Raw genomic sequence first — 19,625 nt, 5'->3', positions numbered from 1 at the left:
CCGCAGGCCACGGTGGGCCGCGCTGGCGGGGCCCGCGGGAGAGGCCGAGGTGAGGCGGCGCTGCTGCGGGGAGGGGCGGCGGTGGTCGCTGCGCCGTCAGCTCCGCGCGCCCGGGCTGCTGCGGCCTCGGCGTTTGGACCGGGTGGCTGGGCCGCCCTGGGTCGAGGGGCGAACGCCGCGGCTTCTCGGCGTCCGCGTTACCCGAGTGAGTGGGGCCGCCCCGCCGGGGGCCGGGTGGAGTCGCGGAGGGTCCCCGGCGCGCGCTGCGCGGAGCCTGGCTTCGGGGTGCCGACCTCCGGACGTCCCGCGGCGCCTGGCCCAGCGCTGTGCTTTCGCTTGGCTGCGCGGTCGGGGCGGCCCCGTTATTCATTGTTAGGCGCAGGAAAACCGAGGTGTCATCGTCCCTGGAATTTTTCTTCGGTCGATGTTCTGTTTCAGTCCGGTACCTGCTATCTGTCCATCTGCAGCTTTTGTTCCAACCGAATTTGCGGGCTCTGTGGTGTCCCACACCTTTACTCTTAAATATTTCTGGAACACAAAATTGGGATATTTACAGGGTGTTGGGCTGGTGGACCATGAGACTTACTTTTTTCTAAATGTTTTGCTGTCGATTTAAATATTTTTAGGGTTGACGTTTTCCTGTAATCAGGATTGGGCCTGAAAAGTTGAGCTAGAACGTGTATTTTGGCAGAACCATGGAGACTAAATAAGGGTGAATTTACCACGACGATCTCTAGACTTCTTATGAGAAATGCGGAATTCTAGTTTGTTTGTTTGTTTTTTTCTTTTAGCCGAGGTATTTTGCTTTTAAGTAAAACCTGCCAGTAGAAGTCATGAGGCCAGCCTAGTTCCATTTCTGGGTAGTTGTACCCTCTTAAAGGCCTGACCAGATCAAATGATCATTAACAGGCTATTTGATTTGCATTAATATAGAAACCATGAATTCATATTAATATAAAGAGGATAGCAATCTCATTGAAAGGTAATGGTAATTTTGAGAGAAAGTAGTAATTACTCTGTGCTGGCAGCTTAATGTTATTTCATTTAGTTTGGCAGGATTACAGAAAAAAAAGTACAAAAATATTCCTGGAATAAAATAATTGACCTGCTGTGTACTGGAGGGATACTCAAGTGATTGCTTATTTTTGGTTTAGTTTATTGCCAATTCTAACTTAATTTTGAACTCTTGATTTTCTTTCTTGCACTCTTTATAAGCTACCAGTAAACGGATCTTTTTGTATAACCAGTTTATTGACAATAGATATAGTAGATAGTTTTATTTATTTTATTTTATTTTATTTTTTTTTTTGGCAGAACCCGGGATTGAACTCAGGCCCTTGCACTTGCCAGGGAAGCGCTTATTCCACTGAGCATCTCCCCTGCCCCTAGTTTTAATTTAGAGTTAAAGAGATTGTAATTCTTACCTTTCTGTGTTGCCATTAGTTGTCAGTGACCTTTCACCTACATAATCTTACTTGATCTTCCTGCCAATCTCCTGAGGAATGCCAAGAATAAAGTCTTTCCCCATTTCAATATTGTGCAAGGATCAGAATTTCCTTAACACCCTGAAATAATATTGCCACAGCAGCCTTTAATACACATTTAAATTCAGATAGAATAAGATTGGAGTGCACGATCTATAGCACAACATACCTGACTCTGCAGCAAAACCAATTATGTGAAATGCTCAAGGAGTTTTGGAGAGAAATGTGAAATGTCATTGTTAAGAAAGAAAAGAGTAAGTAACAGCTCTATTACAGGCCGCACTTGGTGGTGCAAGCCTGTAATCCCAGCAGCATTCAGTTGAGGCAGGAGGATTGCTGTGAGTTGGAGGCCAGCCAGGGCTACAGTGTGAGTTCAGTTTGCCTGTGCAGCATAGCAGAACCCTCTCAAAGACCAAACAAAAACAAAAGCTCAAAAACCAAGCCAGCTCTGTTTTAGTGCAACTTTATTTATTTTAGGGTTTTTTTGAGAAGGTCTCATTGTGTAACCCAGGGTGACCTCAGGCTCTTAGTGCTCCTCCTGCCTCAGCGTCCAGAATGTTGGGATTGCAGGTGTGAGTCACCATGCCAGACCTTTAGTGTAGTTTTAAAAATATTTAAAAATCTACATGTGATTGCTGGAGCTTTTTTTTTTTTTTTTTTGTATTTTAGTACGGGGTCTGCAGGGTCTCACTACATAGATCTGACTTGTAGTGATTCTCCTTTTTTCAGCCTCCTAAGTGCTGGGATTACAGGCGCACCACCCTGCCCAGTCTCAGTTGCCCTCAGCATTTTAGTGCACCCTGGGGGCGGTACTGGGATGGTTTGCTGGGGAATCCAAGCCCTGCCTCTGAACTCAGCCTAAGCAGGTGCTTTAGTGCACTGAGCTATCTGGCTGGCCTTGCTGGAGTATTTTGATTAGTAGGAATGTTCCAAAGTGTCTGAGAAGGGTACACTTGGTTTTACTGTCTATAGGAAAAGCCTTCATGAATTCTATGCAATATAATCTAATTATGCAGCATTTACATATCTGCTTTGAGTCTGTGACTAGAGCCCTTTGATAAAATACTAGAATGGAACATTGTTTCTGCCCTCCAAAAACTTCTGGTGGCTGGGTGGTGAGGGGTGGTGCTGTAGGTACAGCAAAGGTTGGAGGATCATGAGAGTTTGAGGGCTACCTGAACTCCATACGAGACTTGTCTCAAAAAAATCCCCCAAAACATGAACTTGTAGTTAGGTAGAATAGTGTTATTTTTGTTTTTGCTTTTTGAAGCAACTAGAGTAAGTGCCTCAGGGTGTAATAAAAATTCTTTAGGGAGGTGCTCCCTCCTGTTCTTGCGCTGGGTGGAGCCTTGAAAGTTGCTCTGCAGGTGATCCCTGAGGACACTCCTTGCCTTGCTTGTCTCCAGGCCCTGCTTTCCCCACATCATGGACCTGGAGCCCATTTCTTTCTTTCTTTTTTTTTGCGGAACCAGGGATTGAACTCAGGCCCTTGCGCTTGCCAGACAAGCGCTTATTCTACTGAGCCATTTCTCTGGCCCCTGTAGCCCATTTCTAATGGAATGATGAATGGGTATCTGTAAAGGTAGAAATTATATTTGAGAAAGGATCAGTAGAAGAATTTGGCTGATAGTAATTCATGACTAATAGAGAAGACAAATAATGAAAGACTTCATTTAAGGTATTTATTTGGTCAGAAGTATGGGAGTCAGATGAATGCAAAAATGAACTTTACTGTGTTGTTTTGCTTTTGTCTCTTGGAGACAGAGTTTCACTATGTAGTTCAGGCAGGCTTTGAGCTCATTTTGTAGCCCAGGCTAGCCCAAACCCAAATGCTCCTTATGCCTCAGCCTCTAGCATGCTGGGCTTACGGGCATGCACCACCAGGCCTGGCTAGTAAAATGAACTTTAGATGACCGAGGCCAGAAGGTCACTTGGGTAACTTTAGGTTAAAGTGGATCTTAACCTAACTTAACCTTGACATCACTTTTATTAACATGATTCAGTATGATATTTCAATACATGTATATAGTGGACAGCATTGCTGTTGGGGGCTCTCTGAAGTGTATCTTCAGCTCAGTCTGGTAAAAAAGGTTGACAGTTTTCCTTAATGGTTCTCTCTCTTTTTATTTCTTATGTTTTTGGTAAAGGGTCTCACTGCGCAGCTGGGACTTGTAATGATCCTCCTGTTTTCAGCCTTATCAGCACTGGGATTACAGGTGTGCACCACCATGCTGGGTCATGGTTCCATCGCTGGCTCAGCACGCCTGGGGGCAGGACTGCCACAGCTTGCGGTACCTGTTACTGAACCCTGCTCCCTGGGCTTGCCTAAGCAGGAACTTAGTCTCTGAACTATCTCACCAGTCCTTGGTTCTCTTTTAAAGTTTATTGGTGCATTTTCATTTTGTATAATGATCACATTCATTATAGGGAATTTATGCCTGTATGTGATATAACTTGACTTTTTCCCATTCCCCTACCCTCCCTAAAACCCCTCTGTGGTTCTTATTGTAACAAGTTGGTTGTGTACATTTCTTCAGTGTTTCTGATGGTTTACATGTGTATTTTTAATGACTGACCTTTAATGCTAGTATATTGCCATTATTATTTTTTAAACTTTTTTTGGTACTGGGAATCTAACTCAGGACCTTACGTTTGCCAAGCAGGTGCTATGTCATTGAGCTACATACCCAGCCCTTAGTGTGTTATTATCCCTGAATCTTTTTTTTTTTTTTTTTTTTTTTTCTTATTTCATGTATTTAGTACAGGGTCTATAGGGTCTCACTACACAGGTCAGACTTGTAGTGATCCTTCCTGTTTGTCAGCCTCCCAAGTACTGGGATTACAGGTGTGCACCACCACGCCCAGTCTCATTCGTTATCTCAGTGTGCCCCGGGGGCCAGGTTGGCACAGCAGGCTGAGGATTGAACCCCTGGTCCTGCATCTGCCTAAGCAGGCACATTAATCTGCTGAGCTATCTGGCTGGCTCTTATTCCTGAATCTTACTCAGAATTGACAGGGTGGAAATTACCATCAGCACGTTAGAGCCTTTTATTAGAAGTCTGTCATATTTATCATAATTGATTCATTCATATTTTTGCCCCCTCTCTAATGGGTGCAGTGGTTATTTCACATAGGTAAGAATTGATCATATTTTGTCATTCATTAGACAGATTTTTTTTTTTGTGGGAGATGCTAATTAAGGCTGGGTGTGGTGGCGCACACCTGTAATCCCAGTGCTTGGGAGGCTGAGAACCGGAAGATCACTGCATGTTTGATCTGTGTAGTGAGACCCTGTAGACTCTGTACTAAATACATTTAAGAAGAAAAAAAGAAATTACAGGAAATGCTAATTAATGTTTACAGATCTCAAAGGGTCTTATGTGGAGTGAACATTGCCATTTTGGAACTGTTCTTTAGGATGTTATGGGTATGACAGTGTTTAGAATAGATTCAGAATAGAGCAGTTGCAAGTAGAGAAATCAACTAGAAGCAGGATGAGGTGGTACACGCCTGTAGCCTGTAATTGCAGCATTCTGGAGACCAGGACAGGACAATCACCATAAGTTCAAAGCCAGCTTAGTTACATAATAAATTTAAGGGTAGTCTCAACTACAAAGTAAGACCCTGTCACAAAAAGACAAAAAAAAAAAAGGAAAGAAATCACCTAGAAGACTACATAATTCTTTTAATGGGTATGACACTCTTGTTTGGCTTTTCTTTTCTTTCTTTCTTTTTTTTTTTTTTAATACATAGAGTCGCACTATTACTTAGTTCAGGCTGGCCTTCAATTCAGTAAGGTAGTCCAGGCAGTGTCAGTGTCAATCCTTCTGCTTCAGACTCCCGAGTGCTGGAATTACTGGTGGGCTCTACCATATTTGGTTTAATTAGACCATTGAGGGTCATTGAAGCTGGATATGGTGGACTACATAGTGAGTTCAAGTTCAGAGAGTCTAAACTGCATCGTGAGAACCTGTCTCAAAAACCCAACCCTTTCCCAAAGGGTCAATGACACAGGTGCTTCTAGGAAGAGAGACATAAAAAATATTAATATTCTATATTACAGCTTGAATAAATAAGAGTGATTAGCAGTTATTTTAGGACTGTGAAATCTTTGTGCAAATTTGGAGGCTTTGAGTAACAGAATCTATTTAAAGAACAATTAAAAGATTCGTTAAGTTCAGGCATGGTGGTGTATGCCTGTAATGCCAGCAGTTGGGAGCCTGAGACAGGAGGATTGCTGCCTCAAGTTCAAGGCTAGCCTGGGCTACTTAGTGAGAGCTTGTCTCAAAAAAACCAAAATAGAACAAAAGACTTGTTAGGTTTTATAGGATCAAAGTGTTCATGAACTATGGACTGACTTAAAAGAAAATTTTTGCTTGTTACTGCATGCTTCACTGACATAACCCATTAGTCAATTTCTTTACATTCATTGGGTAGCAGTTTTTTTTAATTATTAAAGGAGGGGCGCGGATGTAGTTCAGTGGTATAAGCGCCTGCCTGGCAAGTGCAAGGTCCTGAGTTTATCTCCAGTATGCAAAAAAAAAAAAAAAAAAAAAAAGAAGCCATAAGCTTATTGTATTGCATTTTTACTGTTAAAATAATTGTGCAGCTCTTTTCCGGCTGGAACGATGGAGGGTGTAGAAGAGAAGAAAAAGGAGGTTCCTGCTGTGCTAGAAACCCTTATGAAAAAGCGAAAAAATTTCGCAGAGCTAAAGATAAAGCGCCTGAGAAAGAAGTTTGCCCAGAAGACGCTTCACAAGGCGAGGAGGAAGCTCATCTATGAAAAAGCCAGGCACTATCATAAGGAGTACAGACAGATGTACAGAACTGAGATCGGGATGGCTAGGATGGCGAGAAAAGCTGGCAACTTCTATGTCCCTGCAGAGCCCAAACTGCAATTTGTCATCCGGATCAGGGGTATCAATGGTGAGCCCAAAGGTCCGTAAGGTGTTGCAGCTTCTTCGCCTTTGCCAAATCTTCAACGGTACCTTTGTTAAGCTCAACAAGGCTTCAATTAACATGCTGAGAATTGTGGAGCCATACATTGTATGGGGGTACCCAAACTTGAAGTCAGTGAACGAACTAATATACAAGCGTGGCTATGGCAAAATCATTAAGCGAATTGCCTTGACAGATAATTCATTGATTGCTCGATCTCTTGGTAAATATGGAATCATCTGCATGGAGGATCTGATTCATGAGATCTATACTGTTGAAAAACGCTTCAAAGAGGCAAATAACTTCCTGTGGCCGTTCAAGTTATCATCTTGAGGTGGAATGAAGAAAAAGACCACCCATTTTGTGGAAAGTGGAGATGCAGGAAATAGGGAAGACCAGATCAATAGGCTTATTAGAAGGATAAACTAAGATATCTACCATGGTGTTTTTATGATTTAGTCAGTGAAGTATCTGCTTCAAAAAAAAAAAAAAATTGTAAAGCACAATAGGTGCCCTGTACCCTTGCACTAGTCATATTAGTTGAACTGGTGGGACCCAAGCTGATTTTCTTGCCTTAGTCTCCTGAGTAGCTGGGACTGTAGGCATATGCAATTGAATTGGCTTAAAAATCTGTAATTTTTGTTTTGGTTGTTTGGGTTTTTTTGTTTGTTTGTTTGTTTTTATTTTTTTCCTCTTTCTCTCCTTCTCTCCTTCTCTCCCTCTTTTCTTCTTTCCCTCTCTCCCTCTCTCTCAACAGACTCTCACAGTACAGTTCAGGCTGGCTTTAACCTCATTGTCCAGCCCAGGCTGGCCTTGAACTTGTGTCAGTCCTGCTTCAGGTGCTGGAACCTAGAGGCATGTGACACCACACCCTGCTCAGAAATGTACAGTTTCATTTTTTTTTCCTTTTTTTTTTGTGGAACTGGGGATTGAACTCAGGCCCTTGCACTTGCCAGGGAAGCGCTTATTCCACTGAGCCATTTCCCCGACCCAGAAATGTACAGTTTTATTAAATAAGCTAAAAAGAGCTAAATACTGATCTTTTGGGATTAGGAAAATAAAATTCAAACCAAATAGGGCATGAAGATTAAAGATAGAACTTCTTAATAGATTTTTATGGAAACAGAACAAAACAAATAATTGAAAGGTTAAATAAAAGCCCAAAGCTGTTTCTTTGTAAAGACTAATGAACTAGATAAACCTCTTATGGAAGGAAAGGGAATGGATTGAAAATACATAAGATTAGGAATAACACCATGTATCTCAAATACAGGAGAGACCAACACAATCTTAAATCTTTTTGTGAATATACATATAACACTATGATGCCAAAGAAAATTTCCAGAGGAAATAGGTGATGTTACAGCAAAACATAAGTGAGTAAAATTGACCTTAAAAGTAAAAACTTGAATTGAACAATTCCCATTGTGTGATGGAAAGGCGATTAAAGATTTTTCTTGAAAAGGCAGTGTAAAAAAAAAGAAAAAAAGAAAAGGCAGTGTAATAGATGGGTTCACTGATTTCATATAATTTATGAAGAACACATTATAACAAAGAACCCTGCTGTCTACCATTCAAAGCTACTCAGTGCATTCTAAGAAACATACTTTGATCTGTAATAAAAGTGCTACCCGAAAGATGAGTCTCACTTTCCACTAGAAATACAAAATTTATATATATATATATTTTTAGGACATTGTATTTTGAAGCAGGGTCTTAGTATGTAGTGCATGCTGACCTTGCACTTGCTTATGTAGCCCAGACTGGTCTCAAATTCACAGCGATGCTCCTGTGTCAGACTCTGCAGTACTGGGATTATAGACATGTGCTACCACACCTTGCCTGGAAATCCAGTCATGTAGAAATGCAAGAATCCAGAAATGTAGTAAGCTGTCAGCAACAGCTGGGAGGGCATTTGATACAAGACTTTTTGGCTTGTATAGATTGAACATAGGGTAGTTCAGTGATATAGACCAATGGAATAGAATATAGAGCCCAGGAAAAACCCCTCACATGTGTGATCAGATGATTTTTGATTATGGGCCAGGATCATTCAATGAAAAAAGGATATGACATAAAAAACACAGGTAAAATAAGTGGTTTTGTGGAAGCAGCCACTTAAAGAACTGAGCTAGGGCCAGACCCCTAAGAATTTTTTTTTTTTTTCTCCGAATGCCTTTAGGGCTGGTTTGGCAAATAAGTGGTTTTGGATTAAAACAGCATGTATCAAAGGGCAGGGTGACATGTGACTGTAATTCTAGCACTCTGGAGGCTGAGGCTGGAGGATCATTGTGAGTTTGAGGCCAGCCTAGGCTACAAAGTGATCTCAAGACCAGCCTGAACTGCATAGTGAGACCTTGTCTCAAAAAGACCAAACAAACCTAGCATGTGTCAATGTCCTTTCAGGTGGCAGATGTTGTTCTGCTAGGTGCCTATAAAAGGAAAATAAAGAAATTTGGGCCACAGGAGATGGCTCAGTTGAATAAGCGCTTCCCTGGCAAGCACAAGGGCCTGAGTTCAATCCCCAGTTCCACAAAAAAAAAAAAAAAAAAGAAAGAAAAGAAAAAAGAAAGAAAGAACCAGGGAGCCAGGGAGATAGGGTATAAACAACAGCCTAGGAAGCGCAAGGTTCTGAGTTTGATTCCTGGTACCGCACACACAAAAGAGAAAGAAATAACTAGGAAAGGCTGGGATATACTCAGTGGCACAGGCTTGCTTGGCAAGTGTAAGGTCCTGAGTTTAATTCCTGGTTGCCTTCTACTTTTCCTCCCCTACGCCCCCCCAAAAAAGAAATAACCAGCACTTGAAGTTGTTCATTGGTTGATACAAGATTGGCTACAAAAGCGTAAGAAAACAAGAAGTTTCTTGACATTGGTCTTGGAAATAATTTCTTCAATATAACACTAAATGGACAGTGAAAGCAAGAATCAAGTTGGACCACATCAAATAAATCTGCACAGCAAAGGAAACAGTAAACAAAATGAAAGGGTGGCTTCATGCTGGGAGCCCCCTGCCTTAGCTTCTTGAGTAGCTGGAATTACGAGTGTGTACCGCTTTGCTGGCTATATTTTATATATGTTATCACAGCTAAAAATAAAATACTTGAAATGTTAAGTTTGAAAAAATGTCTTACAATAGGAAATACCAAGGATTAATTTTATAAGAAGAATTTGTGATAATAAAGGCTAAGGTTAACAAAACAAAGGAGAAAGAGAGAAAAATCTATCAGCAAAAGAATCCAGAAATGCAGTATGCCATCAGCAACAGCTGGGAGGGCATTTGATAAAAATCATCAACACGTTTTTGGGTTTTACAAATTGGCTAGTTCAGTGATAGAGCATTTCGATACTTGCCTAGCGTGTATAGGGTCAAAAAACAAAACACATTCATGAAAAGACCCTCACATTTGGTGGTTGTCAAAGTATTCTATTTTGAAATACTATTAAAAAATATAGGTTAGAATAGATATATTGTTACATTCTCTTAATGAATAGAGGGATTTGTTCTAATGGTGTTTGTAAATAGGATATCATGTCTGCATCTTGTACAGCAATTAACCACTAGGAAGAATGTATGCAATGTGTTAATTATTGAAACTGTCCTCCAATTTGGCTTGAAACTATCTCATTGCTATTTGTTTCTCAAAATTATGGAAAAAATATAGCCATCAAATGGCATAAACACTGGTTGCTGGTAGAGAAAATGGTATTGATCTAGGACCTACAAATGATGTACGGGAAATGTAACTCGGCCTGCTAGCTGTGAGATATGCCAAGTTTGTGTTCCACATAATTGAATACTGAGGAACAATGGAAGGATAGGAAATATTTATTGAGGGGGAGAGACAATACTGGAGGGGGCATCGATAAGGTTGCTTTGGACCCCACTTTTCCAGAAAAGGGTTTATAGAGTAAAGTGATGATGTGGGCACTGTGGGACAAAATAGATCAGGCAGTTAGATTACTAGCCACTTCAGTAATTAAGTAATCTCGATCCAGTGGGAAAGCAGGTCATGTAGCAAGTGTACATGGAAAGAACATGGGTCACTTTTGGAAGAGATGAGTCAGATCCTGGTCACCCACCGAGTGACAGATGTCCATCTAGACTTTATTGGACCAGGTGTTAGCAGTTACAGTATATTGCTTATCCCTCAGGGAAGCATGTAGACCTGGCCTCCCAACAAATGCGCCTCCAGCCACAGCTGTCATGCGTTCTCATCTTAAGTGCTGACTCCCTCAAGTTCTCAGCCCTGCCTGACTGCATTTAATACTTCTGTTTGCAGCAGTATCATTATATATAAAATTTCACTGTGGTGAAGTTGCTGTAGCCCCTGTAGAAAGCAGTCCCGTAAAATCTATCTTAATACTCAGGAAGCTGAGGCAGGCGTATTGCAAGATTGAGGCCAGCCTGAACTACAAAGTGAGTTCAAGACCAGCCTGAACTGCATAGTGAGACTGTCTTGAGGAAAGAAAAGAAAAGAAAAAGAAAATCTATCTTTAAGAACTCACCATATAAGGTTATAATGGCTTATTGGTATATTTTAGGCATAATGAGCACATTCCTCATAGAGAATTTGGACTTGTACCTGAAATAACTCGATTTTTTTCACCTATTCCCTCACTGTCCCTTCAGCCCCTCTTCCCCATGTTATTTACAAAAGCTGTTTTCATTTTTGCTTCTTTTTCATTCCCCTCCCCTCCAAGTTGCCCTTCCCATTGGAACATTTTCTTCCATTTTCACAATATTTGTTACACATTTTGGCATAAGGTTATATTTAAAAGGACTTTTCTTTTTTAAAATTTACTTATTTTTTGGTGGCACCAGGGATTGAACTCCGGACCTTGCACTTGCCAGGCTAAAAGGACCCCCCCCCCCAATGCCTTCAGGGCAGGTTTGGCTGGCTTGGATTGAACCACAGCAACCTGAGCCTGACTGCTTTGCTGAAGCAGCCACTTAAAGAACTGAGCTAAGGGGCAGGCCCCCTAAAAGGACTTTTTAAACCTTTTTTTTCAGAACTGGGGATTGATACAAGGACTTTTGAAAAAGCCATTATTCCTCAAGAATTAGATTTTGCCTCACTTGGATTTAGTGCAAAGAGGCAAGTTCACTACCTTCTGAAACACTGGCACAAAAGAGGAATGGGGATAGTGACTTAAAAAGATTGTCATACACCAAGAAAATAAAAACCAAAATTCATCTGAACACTGAAAATATTTTTCAAAGAAATTTGAGAGAAAAATGTATAGTATTTAGTCACAAATTCTAGTTTAATTTTTACCATCAACATGAAAGTGAACTCTGTAAAATACTTGCATCGCTATAGTTAAAGGAGGAAACTTGAGAATCCTTTGCATTTGCTGATAACCACCATGTCGGCCAGCAGGTGACTGGCTTGCATTCCAAACCCTCCTGATAAAATCCAGAGGGCAGTCAGCTGACCATCTGGTCCCGGGGGCGCAGATGCCTGGACTGCTGCCTGCCTGACCTCCCATGTGTTAACAGTTCTTGGCAAAGCCTACACACATACTTCTCTCCGGTGTAGGACATAAACCCTCCCTCTTGTCTCAGGAGTTCAGGAATCCTGTGTCGCTGCTGGCTGAGACAGGTTTATATTTCTTCTGCCCGTGAAGTTCTTAATTCCATTTTTTGTTTTTAAAAAAAAGTGTCATAAAAAACTGGACGCAGGGCATGGTGATGCATGCATGTAATCCTGGTGTCCACCTCAGGAGGCTGAGGCAGAAGGATCACCATGGATTTGAGGCCAGCCTGGGCTATATAGTGAGTTCAAGGTCAGCCTCAACTACATAATGAGGATCTGTCTCAAAAAATCAAAAGAAAACAAAACAAAGGTAATTTATGTAGAAGTTTAAAAGGAGTAGCAGGTATTAAACTTTTTTCAGGGAGAAATGAATGACTCAGCAGCATTTTATGATGTAGCTAGCTGTTGGAACATTCCACAGGAAAACTGAAAGTAAAGTTTTAGTCTTTTTGATTTTGTGTAGTTCAGGCTGACCTTGAATTTGCAGTGATTTTCCTGTCTCCGCTTCCTGAGTGCTGAGATTATGGGTGTGTTCCAAATACCTGGTCTGAAAATCATTTCTTAAGAATATGCTACGGTGCTCCAGTGACACAGTTGGTCAGCACACAGTACATATAGAATACGCTGCCAACAGTCAGCAGCCAATATTCTTAAGCTTCCTAATTATCAAAATATACAATTTTAGTTTAGAAAAATAAGTCAGTTTTACAGAATTAAACTTTCAGATTGAAACTTAGCCTTGAAAGGTACAGAGATACTGAGAAAAAGTCCCTGAAAAAAACTCACAAAACAGTTTACAGAAAGCAAGTGGTATCGCCAGAGTTGCCCCTGTTGTCCTGCACCTTCAACTGATGACCAGAGGCTGGTGAGTGGTGCCCCTCACACACACGCTTTTGTGCTTTTTGGCCTTTGAGTGGATGGAAGCTGCCACAGGAACACAGTGGTCATGCAGCCAGCCCATTGGAGCCAGTCACAGCTCCCCTGTAAACTTGTGAGACCCAAAGGAATGTCATAAACAGCTGCATGGCGTCCACCGTTGGTGTAGCTACACACACACACACACACACACACACACACACACCCCATTGTTGGCAGAGGCCTGGGGACATGGTGTTAGCCAGAAAAGACCAGACCCATGTAAGGATGACCTCAGACTTAGGGAATAGCAGAGATCCTGCTTGGTCAGCCGGACCCCTTCTCTTGTAACTTGAATTTGTTGTGGAGGCCAGAGGCAGTGGCATTTACTTGGATTGTTGACTTCTCATTTTGGTATCAAGTCTCTCTCCAGCTTTCACATGAACTTGCAACAAGGTGTTCTGGAAAGGGGCTGTGTGGAACGGGTCACACACATACTTCTAAACACAAGCTCTGATTGATGAGCAAGCAGAAGAGAATGGCATACCCCATCTCCCTCAATCCTGGAAGCACGGCCTTCAGCATTGGGTACTTCGGTGACCTTTAACTGGTATCAGGAGAATTTAGGATGCTGGGAGAAGTGTACTGATGCACAGGCAGGGAGCAGACCTTGGGTATCACCTTCATGAGTGTCTTTACACACTGTTAGTAGGCTCATACCTTGTAGCAGGCTCCTGACAACCTTGAGCAGCTCCTCTTTCTGGTGATAACCCAGTAGCCAAGTAGTCAGCAGATAAAAATGTAAAAAATTTCACAAATTTCCAGTAGTTGCCATCAACACCAACAGCTTCCATGCTGTTATAGGCCAGGTTCAGTGTGTTGGGTCCATGTAGATATTCAGGTGGTTTGTTAGATCATCTCTTTGGAATTCCTGAGCAAACAGCAATACTCTTCAAACAGACTAGTTGGTGGAGCCGTGGTAGCAGTAGTTGGGCAGGTAGTAGTTGTGCTTGCAGAAGACGTGAAGGGTGACTCTCACTTAGACTACCTAACGTTGTGATTGGCATCAAAGCTATCTAGTGTCAGGTTCTTGTTCAGTAGCTTATGGGTGATGCAGTTGATTTCCAAGAGGTTGTCCAGCTTAACTATTGATGGTAGGTCTTCCCTTTCAAATTGTCCAGTTGCCAGTTCTAGAGACTTCTGTATGGCTGCTGAGACATGCTGTGTCACCAGACGGTTGGGGTCTATTGACCTGCTCAGAAGTTGGACATATCTGTGCTTCAACAGCTTCTCCTACTGGTTAGATGATGAAAAAAAGCTCATGGCTGCCAGATTGTTGCATTTCAGTCTTAAACTATTCATCAAGAAGCAGGGAAGCAATCTTCCATCTGGGCTACATAGTGAGTTTAAGCCCAGGCTCTACTACATAATGCGACCCTGTCTCAGAAGACAAGAGGGAAAAGAAAAGTAATTTTCCTGCTGTACTTGCCATAACCTTATATGTAACATGAAATGGTCTGGCAGTTTATCAAGACCTTGTTTCAAAAATTGTAAAAGAAGGCTGGGGAGATAGCTCGGCAGTCTAAGCACCTGCTGGGCAAGCCCAGGAACCCAGGTTCTATGTCCCAGTACCACGTGCTCAACTGGCCTGCACCAAGCTGGCCACTGAAACTGAGTGTGGTGGCGCATGCCAGTAATCCCACTGCTGGAGAGGCTGAGGTGGGAGAGTCACTATGAGTCCAAGCTGCATAGTGACACCCTGTACCAAATAAATAAATAAATTATTATTATTTTGTGTTTTTAGGGAAGAGTCTATAGGGTGTTCAGGGTCTCACTACTAGATCGGGTTCATAGTGGTCCGCCTATTTACAGCCTCCCAAGTGTTGGGATTGTGGGCATGCTACCATGCCCAGTCTCAATTGCCATCTCAGTGCACCCCGGGGGCGGGACTGGCATGGCAGGCCCCGGGATAGAATCCCCAGTCCCTGTGCCTTCCTGCAGGTGCTTTAATCCACTGAGCTATTTGGCCCAAAAGATCAATTTAAAAAAAAAAAAAATTTATGTATTTGGCACAGGGTCTCGCTATGCAGCTCAGACTCATAGTGATCCTCCTGTTCAGCCTCACTAGCACTGGGGGTTACAGGCATGTGCCACCACACCCTGTTTTGGTGGCCAGCTCAGTGTGCCTGGGGGTAGGGTTGGCATGGCATGTGGTACTGTGGATCGAACCCAGGTCCTTGTGCCTGCCTAGGCACTTACACCCCTGAACTATCTCCACAGCCCTAAAGAAATTAAAAATAAAAAATAAAAAGAAGGGATGGGGACAGCTTAGTGTAAAGGTCCTGGATTCAACCCCACTAACCTCCCACGTCCCAACATACATTCACAGACACACACGGAAGGACAAAATTATCAGTCTAAGGATAATTTCATTCCTACTGAGGCCATATCCTTTTGAGTGCTGTTTCCTCTGTTTTGAGACTGGATCTTGCTGTGTACCCCAGCTGACCTTGAGCTCACAGTGGTCCAGCCTCCTGAATGCTGGGATTACAGGTGTGTGTCACCATGCCCGCAGACATCCTCTGTGTTATAAAATCTTTGAACTCTGGCAGATGGGAACACCTACCTCTGTGTATGGCTTTGAGATTTATCTATTCCTTCCCTAACTTCTTATACCGACTTGAGGAAATTCAATCACGTGTCCAGCCAGTGCTCAGTGGGATGAATGTTTTATGGCAGCGTGCTGTAGACTCCAGTGCTTGCCTCTCATGTATGTAGCTCTCTTCTGTCACTCTGACCAATGAGTTCTACCCCCTTAGAGTCTTTACATTCTCCCAAGTATGTGTGGCTGCCCTTCGGCCTGGAAACTTCTCCAGGCTGGGATGGGCAGTCAGAGTGCTCACCTTATGGTCTTATTATGCACAGTGTTCTGCACTCCCAGTTGTCCAGTGCTGCTGAACCACTGCTATATATATTTTGTCTGTTTTGTAGTTACTTAAGGTAGGAGGGTGAATCTGGATCCCCTTACTCCATCTTGGCTGGTAGTGAGTGAAAGTAACTGGGTAAGAGCAAAGAGCTGTAACCAAAGACGGTAGGTGAGAGATGGGCAGATGAGTGCCAGACCATTGCCCAGGTGTAAATTCATAGATGGTATTAACACATTTTAATTTATGTCTGGGAGGTCTGAAGTATGATTTATGTAATATTATATGCTAATATAACATTTAGAAATGTTTTTAATATTAACTCTGGAGTAGTTCCTGGTATATTTTTACATTGTTACATAATAGTGGGGTTGATCATTTGAGCTTGCTGTCTTTTTTTAAAAAAATGCATTCACAAAAGAAAAAAATGCATTTACACCATGATTTTGTTTCAACTAATTTATTGTAGTGAATTTAAATGGCAAACATGTAGGCTGTAGGGAAATAGGAGTTTTTAACACGTTATTCCTGAAGACGTGATTGAATTCCGTTGGAGACATGTGTTGTCACAGTGGTGGCAGTGGCGTTTCAGCTTCAGTGGGTAGGAGGAGGTGTGCTGCTACACATCCCCACAGCGGTCATCTGGCTCTGAGTGTCCACAGGATTTGCCTGAGGAACCCTGAGAGGAGGTGCCTTTCCTCCTACGATGCTGCAGGGATCTGGCGATTTCACTTACTCTTGGGGTAGGACTGCTGTTAGTGTGACTTTCCTGTCTTTATTCTAGCCTAAAGATTAATTTTTAAAAGGGAAAAACAAAAAAGAACAAGAGTACTTCAAAGGTGAATAATCTAAATTTCTTCCTATTTACTTCTCTGTAAAAAATGAATTGGGAAGGAACAAAAGACATAGATATTAAACTTTTAGTTATTACTATTTATTTATTATTTTTATATGTTTAGTACAGGGTCTACAGGGTCTCACTACACAGATTAGACGCATAGTGATTGCCTGTTTTCAGCCTCCCAAGTGCTGGGGTTACAGGTGCACACCACCATGCCCAGTCTCAATCGCTGTCTCAGGGCTCCTGGGGGCCGGGGCCGGCATGGCATGCTGGGGAAGGAACCCTGGCCCCTGCCTGCCTAAGCAGATGCTTTAGTCCGCTGAGCTATCTGGCCAGTCCTGTTAATGTCAGTTTTATTTTTATTTTTATTTTTATTTTATTTTTGGCAGAACCGGGGATTGAACTCAGGCCCCTGTGCTTGCCAGGCAAGTGCTCATTCCACTGAGCCATCTCCTGGGTCCCATGTCAGTTTTTGGTACAGAAATTCTCAAGGTTCAAATGAATTTAAATTATGAAACTTACCTAGGTGTTTTTGTACACACATACTTGAAGGGCAGACAGGTAAATTTGCATCATTCATACTGTATCTTTCATCTTAATTATGTTTATTTTATTTTATTTTATTATTATTATTATTTTTTAATTATTTATTTTTATTTATTACATTTATTTATTGTGTGTGTGTGTGTGGCCAGCTCAGCCCACAAGGGGGCGGGGCTGGCTGGCATGTGGTTCTGGGGGATCGAACCGCAGTCCCTGTGCTTTGCCAAGCTTGTTTCAAGTAGGTGCTTTAGACCACTGAGCCATCTCTCCAGCCCCTTAATTATGTTTAGAATGTTAGCATTTTCTTACATTTTACATCCATTTTTATGATTCATATTGATTATATAGGTTAGTGAATTTTGTGGGTTTCTTGTCACTTCTTTTGCCCAGGCTTCCCTCCGAGTTCACAGGTTTTGGAGGTTTATAATATGTGCTTTGTTAGTATTACCTAATTAACTTTTGGGTGGTTATTTTTCCCATAGGTATTACTTCATTTGAGAAGTCTTAGAAAGCAGGAAAAAAATCTTAACAAAATGTCAACTTTTCGAAATCATTGTCCACATTTGGATTCAGTTGGTGAAATAACTAAAGAAGATTTGATACAAAAATCACATGTAAGATACAGTCTTCCTTAAATTATATTCACAGTTTTTTCAGTATGTATTTTTTTATAAATTATCACAGTACTTTATATTCATGGGTCCCAGTTCTTACAATATATATTAGTAGTGAATTGTGTAGTTTCATTATAGCATTATAACAAGTGTTCTTTTTAATCTTTTTTTATAGGGTACTTGTCAGGATTGTAAAGTCAGAGGACCAAATCTTTGGGCATGTCTAGAGGTACGTGTGTGTGCGTGCATGTGCGTGTGTACGTGCACGCTCATGTAGCTTGTTATAAGCTTATCTCTGAAAAATGCTGTGTTGCACAGCTTTCCTGTTGTCCAGTTCCTGACATCCATCAAGTAAAGAAGTCGCTTGTTTTGGCTCAGAGTTTGAGGTTTCAGGCCACAGCTTCTCCAAGGCAGAAGCTGCGTGATGGAGGGGCTGCGGGCACAAGGAAGCTGTTCACTTCTCGAAAAAAGGGAAGTGTCCTGGAGAGGGAACCAGGGCCAGGCACAGTCCCCATGGCCAGGTGCCCCACAAGTGTGCTCTGTAATCTAGACGGTTCTCAAGCCAGTGAAGGTGACAGTCAAGATTAACCGTCACAAACGGTAACTAAAATTTTGACAATAAAGAGAATTTCATAAGTGAACATTCATTGAGAGCAAACTTCAAACTTCAAGTGACTTAATTTATAGTGCTATTGCAGAGTTTTAAAGTCACTCTGAGATATTTTATGTTTGCTTTAATTGGCAGTGACATAACTTTCAGCTTTAGTCAGCAATATTCTGGCTTTGTTTTGTGTCCTAACTGGCTATGGAAAGTAATGTAATCATTAAACCTATAGTCAAACATTTGTAAATGTAATTTTCATGCTATTATAAGTTTAGCTATGTTATAAAATACTTTCTCTCCTTGTATAATTATTTACAGAATAGATGTTCTTATGTTGGCTGTGGTGAATCACAAGTAGATCACAGCACTATACATTCTCAGGTATGTATATAATAATATGTATTTATTTTTAGTTTTTTGAGACAGTTTTACTATATAGTGCAGGCTGGCTTTGAACTCACTATGTAGGGTAGGCTGGCTTCAAATTTATGGTGATCCTATTGACTCAGCCTTCTGAGTGCTGGTATTACAGATCTGTGCCACAGTGCCTGGTTTATATATAATAAATTCTAATGTATGACAACCATTTATTTAAAAATCTTTTTTAAAGTTTCTTTTCTTTTCTTTTTTTTTTTTTTTTTTTTTTGAGACAAGTTCTTGCTGTGTAGTGTAGGATGGCCTTGAACTCACTTATGTAGCCCAGGGTAATCTCGACCTCACGGTATCCTCCTGCCTCAGCCTCCCAAATGCTGGGATTATAGGTGTGCACCACTACACCTGGCTTGTTCACTTATTTTTTTAAAAAACTTTTTAAAGTTTTAACTTAAATTTCTTTTTTTTTTTTTATGTTTTAGGGAAGAGTCTACAGGGTGTTCAGGGTTTCACTACTAGATCGGACTTGTATGGGGCCGGGGAGATGGCTCAGTGGAATAAGTGCTTCCCTGGCAAGTGCAAGAGCTTGAGTTCAATCCCTGGTTCCGCAAAAAAAAAAAAAAAAAAAAAAATAGATCGGACTTGTAGTGATTCTCCTGTTTACAGCCCCCAAGTTCCCAAGTGCTGAGATTACAGGCATGTGCCACCACGCCCAGTCTCAGTCACGTCTCAGTGTGCTCTGGGGGCAGGGCTGGCATGGCAGGCCTCAGAATCGATCTTGGCTCCTGTGCCTGTTTGCAGATACTTTAATCCACTGAGCTGTTTCGCCAGCCCATCCCATTTACTTATATTTTTGAGACAGGGTTTTCTCTGTGTAATTCAGGATGGCCTTGAACTCATTGGTTAGTAGC

The 19,625-nt window shown here is 41.7% G+C and overlaps 1 protein-coding gene across 3 annotated transcripts in view; it reads left to right on the top strand.

Moving 5' to 3' along the window:
• The first annotated feature begins 6 nt into the window (after positions 1-6).
• Positions 7-19,625, top strand: part of Usp33 (ubiquitin specific peptidase 33) — a 69,688-nt gene continuing 50,069 nt past the window's right edge. For 2 of the 3 annotated variants that reach the window (XM_023703271.1, XM_023703269.1), the window contains exons 1-4: positions 7-49; positions 17,607-17,738; positions 17,914-17,967; positions 18,661-18,723. In XM_023703271.1, the coding sequence (XP_023559039.1) occupies positions 17,658-17,738; positions 17,914-17,967; positions 18,661-18,723 (198 nt within the window). In that variant the 5' untranslated portion in view covers positions 7-49; positions 17,607-17,657. Of the gene's footprint in view, positions 50-185; positions 206-17,606; positions 17,739-17,913; positions 17,968-18,660; positions 18,724-19,625 lie in introns of those variants that run through there. The other variant, XM_023703270.1, reaches the window with a different exon arrangement.

The sequence above is a fragment of the Octodon degus genome, unplaced genomic scaffold (genome assembly GCF_000260255.1).
Source record: "Octodon degus isolate 3935 unplaced genomic scaffold, OctDeg1.0 scaffold00167, whole genome shotgun sequence".
NCBI lineage: Eukaryota > Metazoa > Chordata > Mammalia > Rodentia > Octodontidae > Octodon > Octodon degus.
Note: the sequence above shows the minus strand (reverse complement) of the source record. Positions and strands in the feature narration are given on the sequence as shown.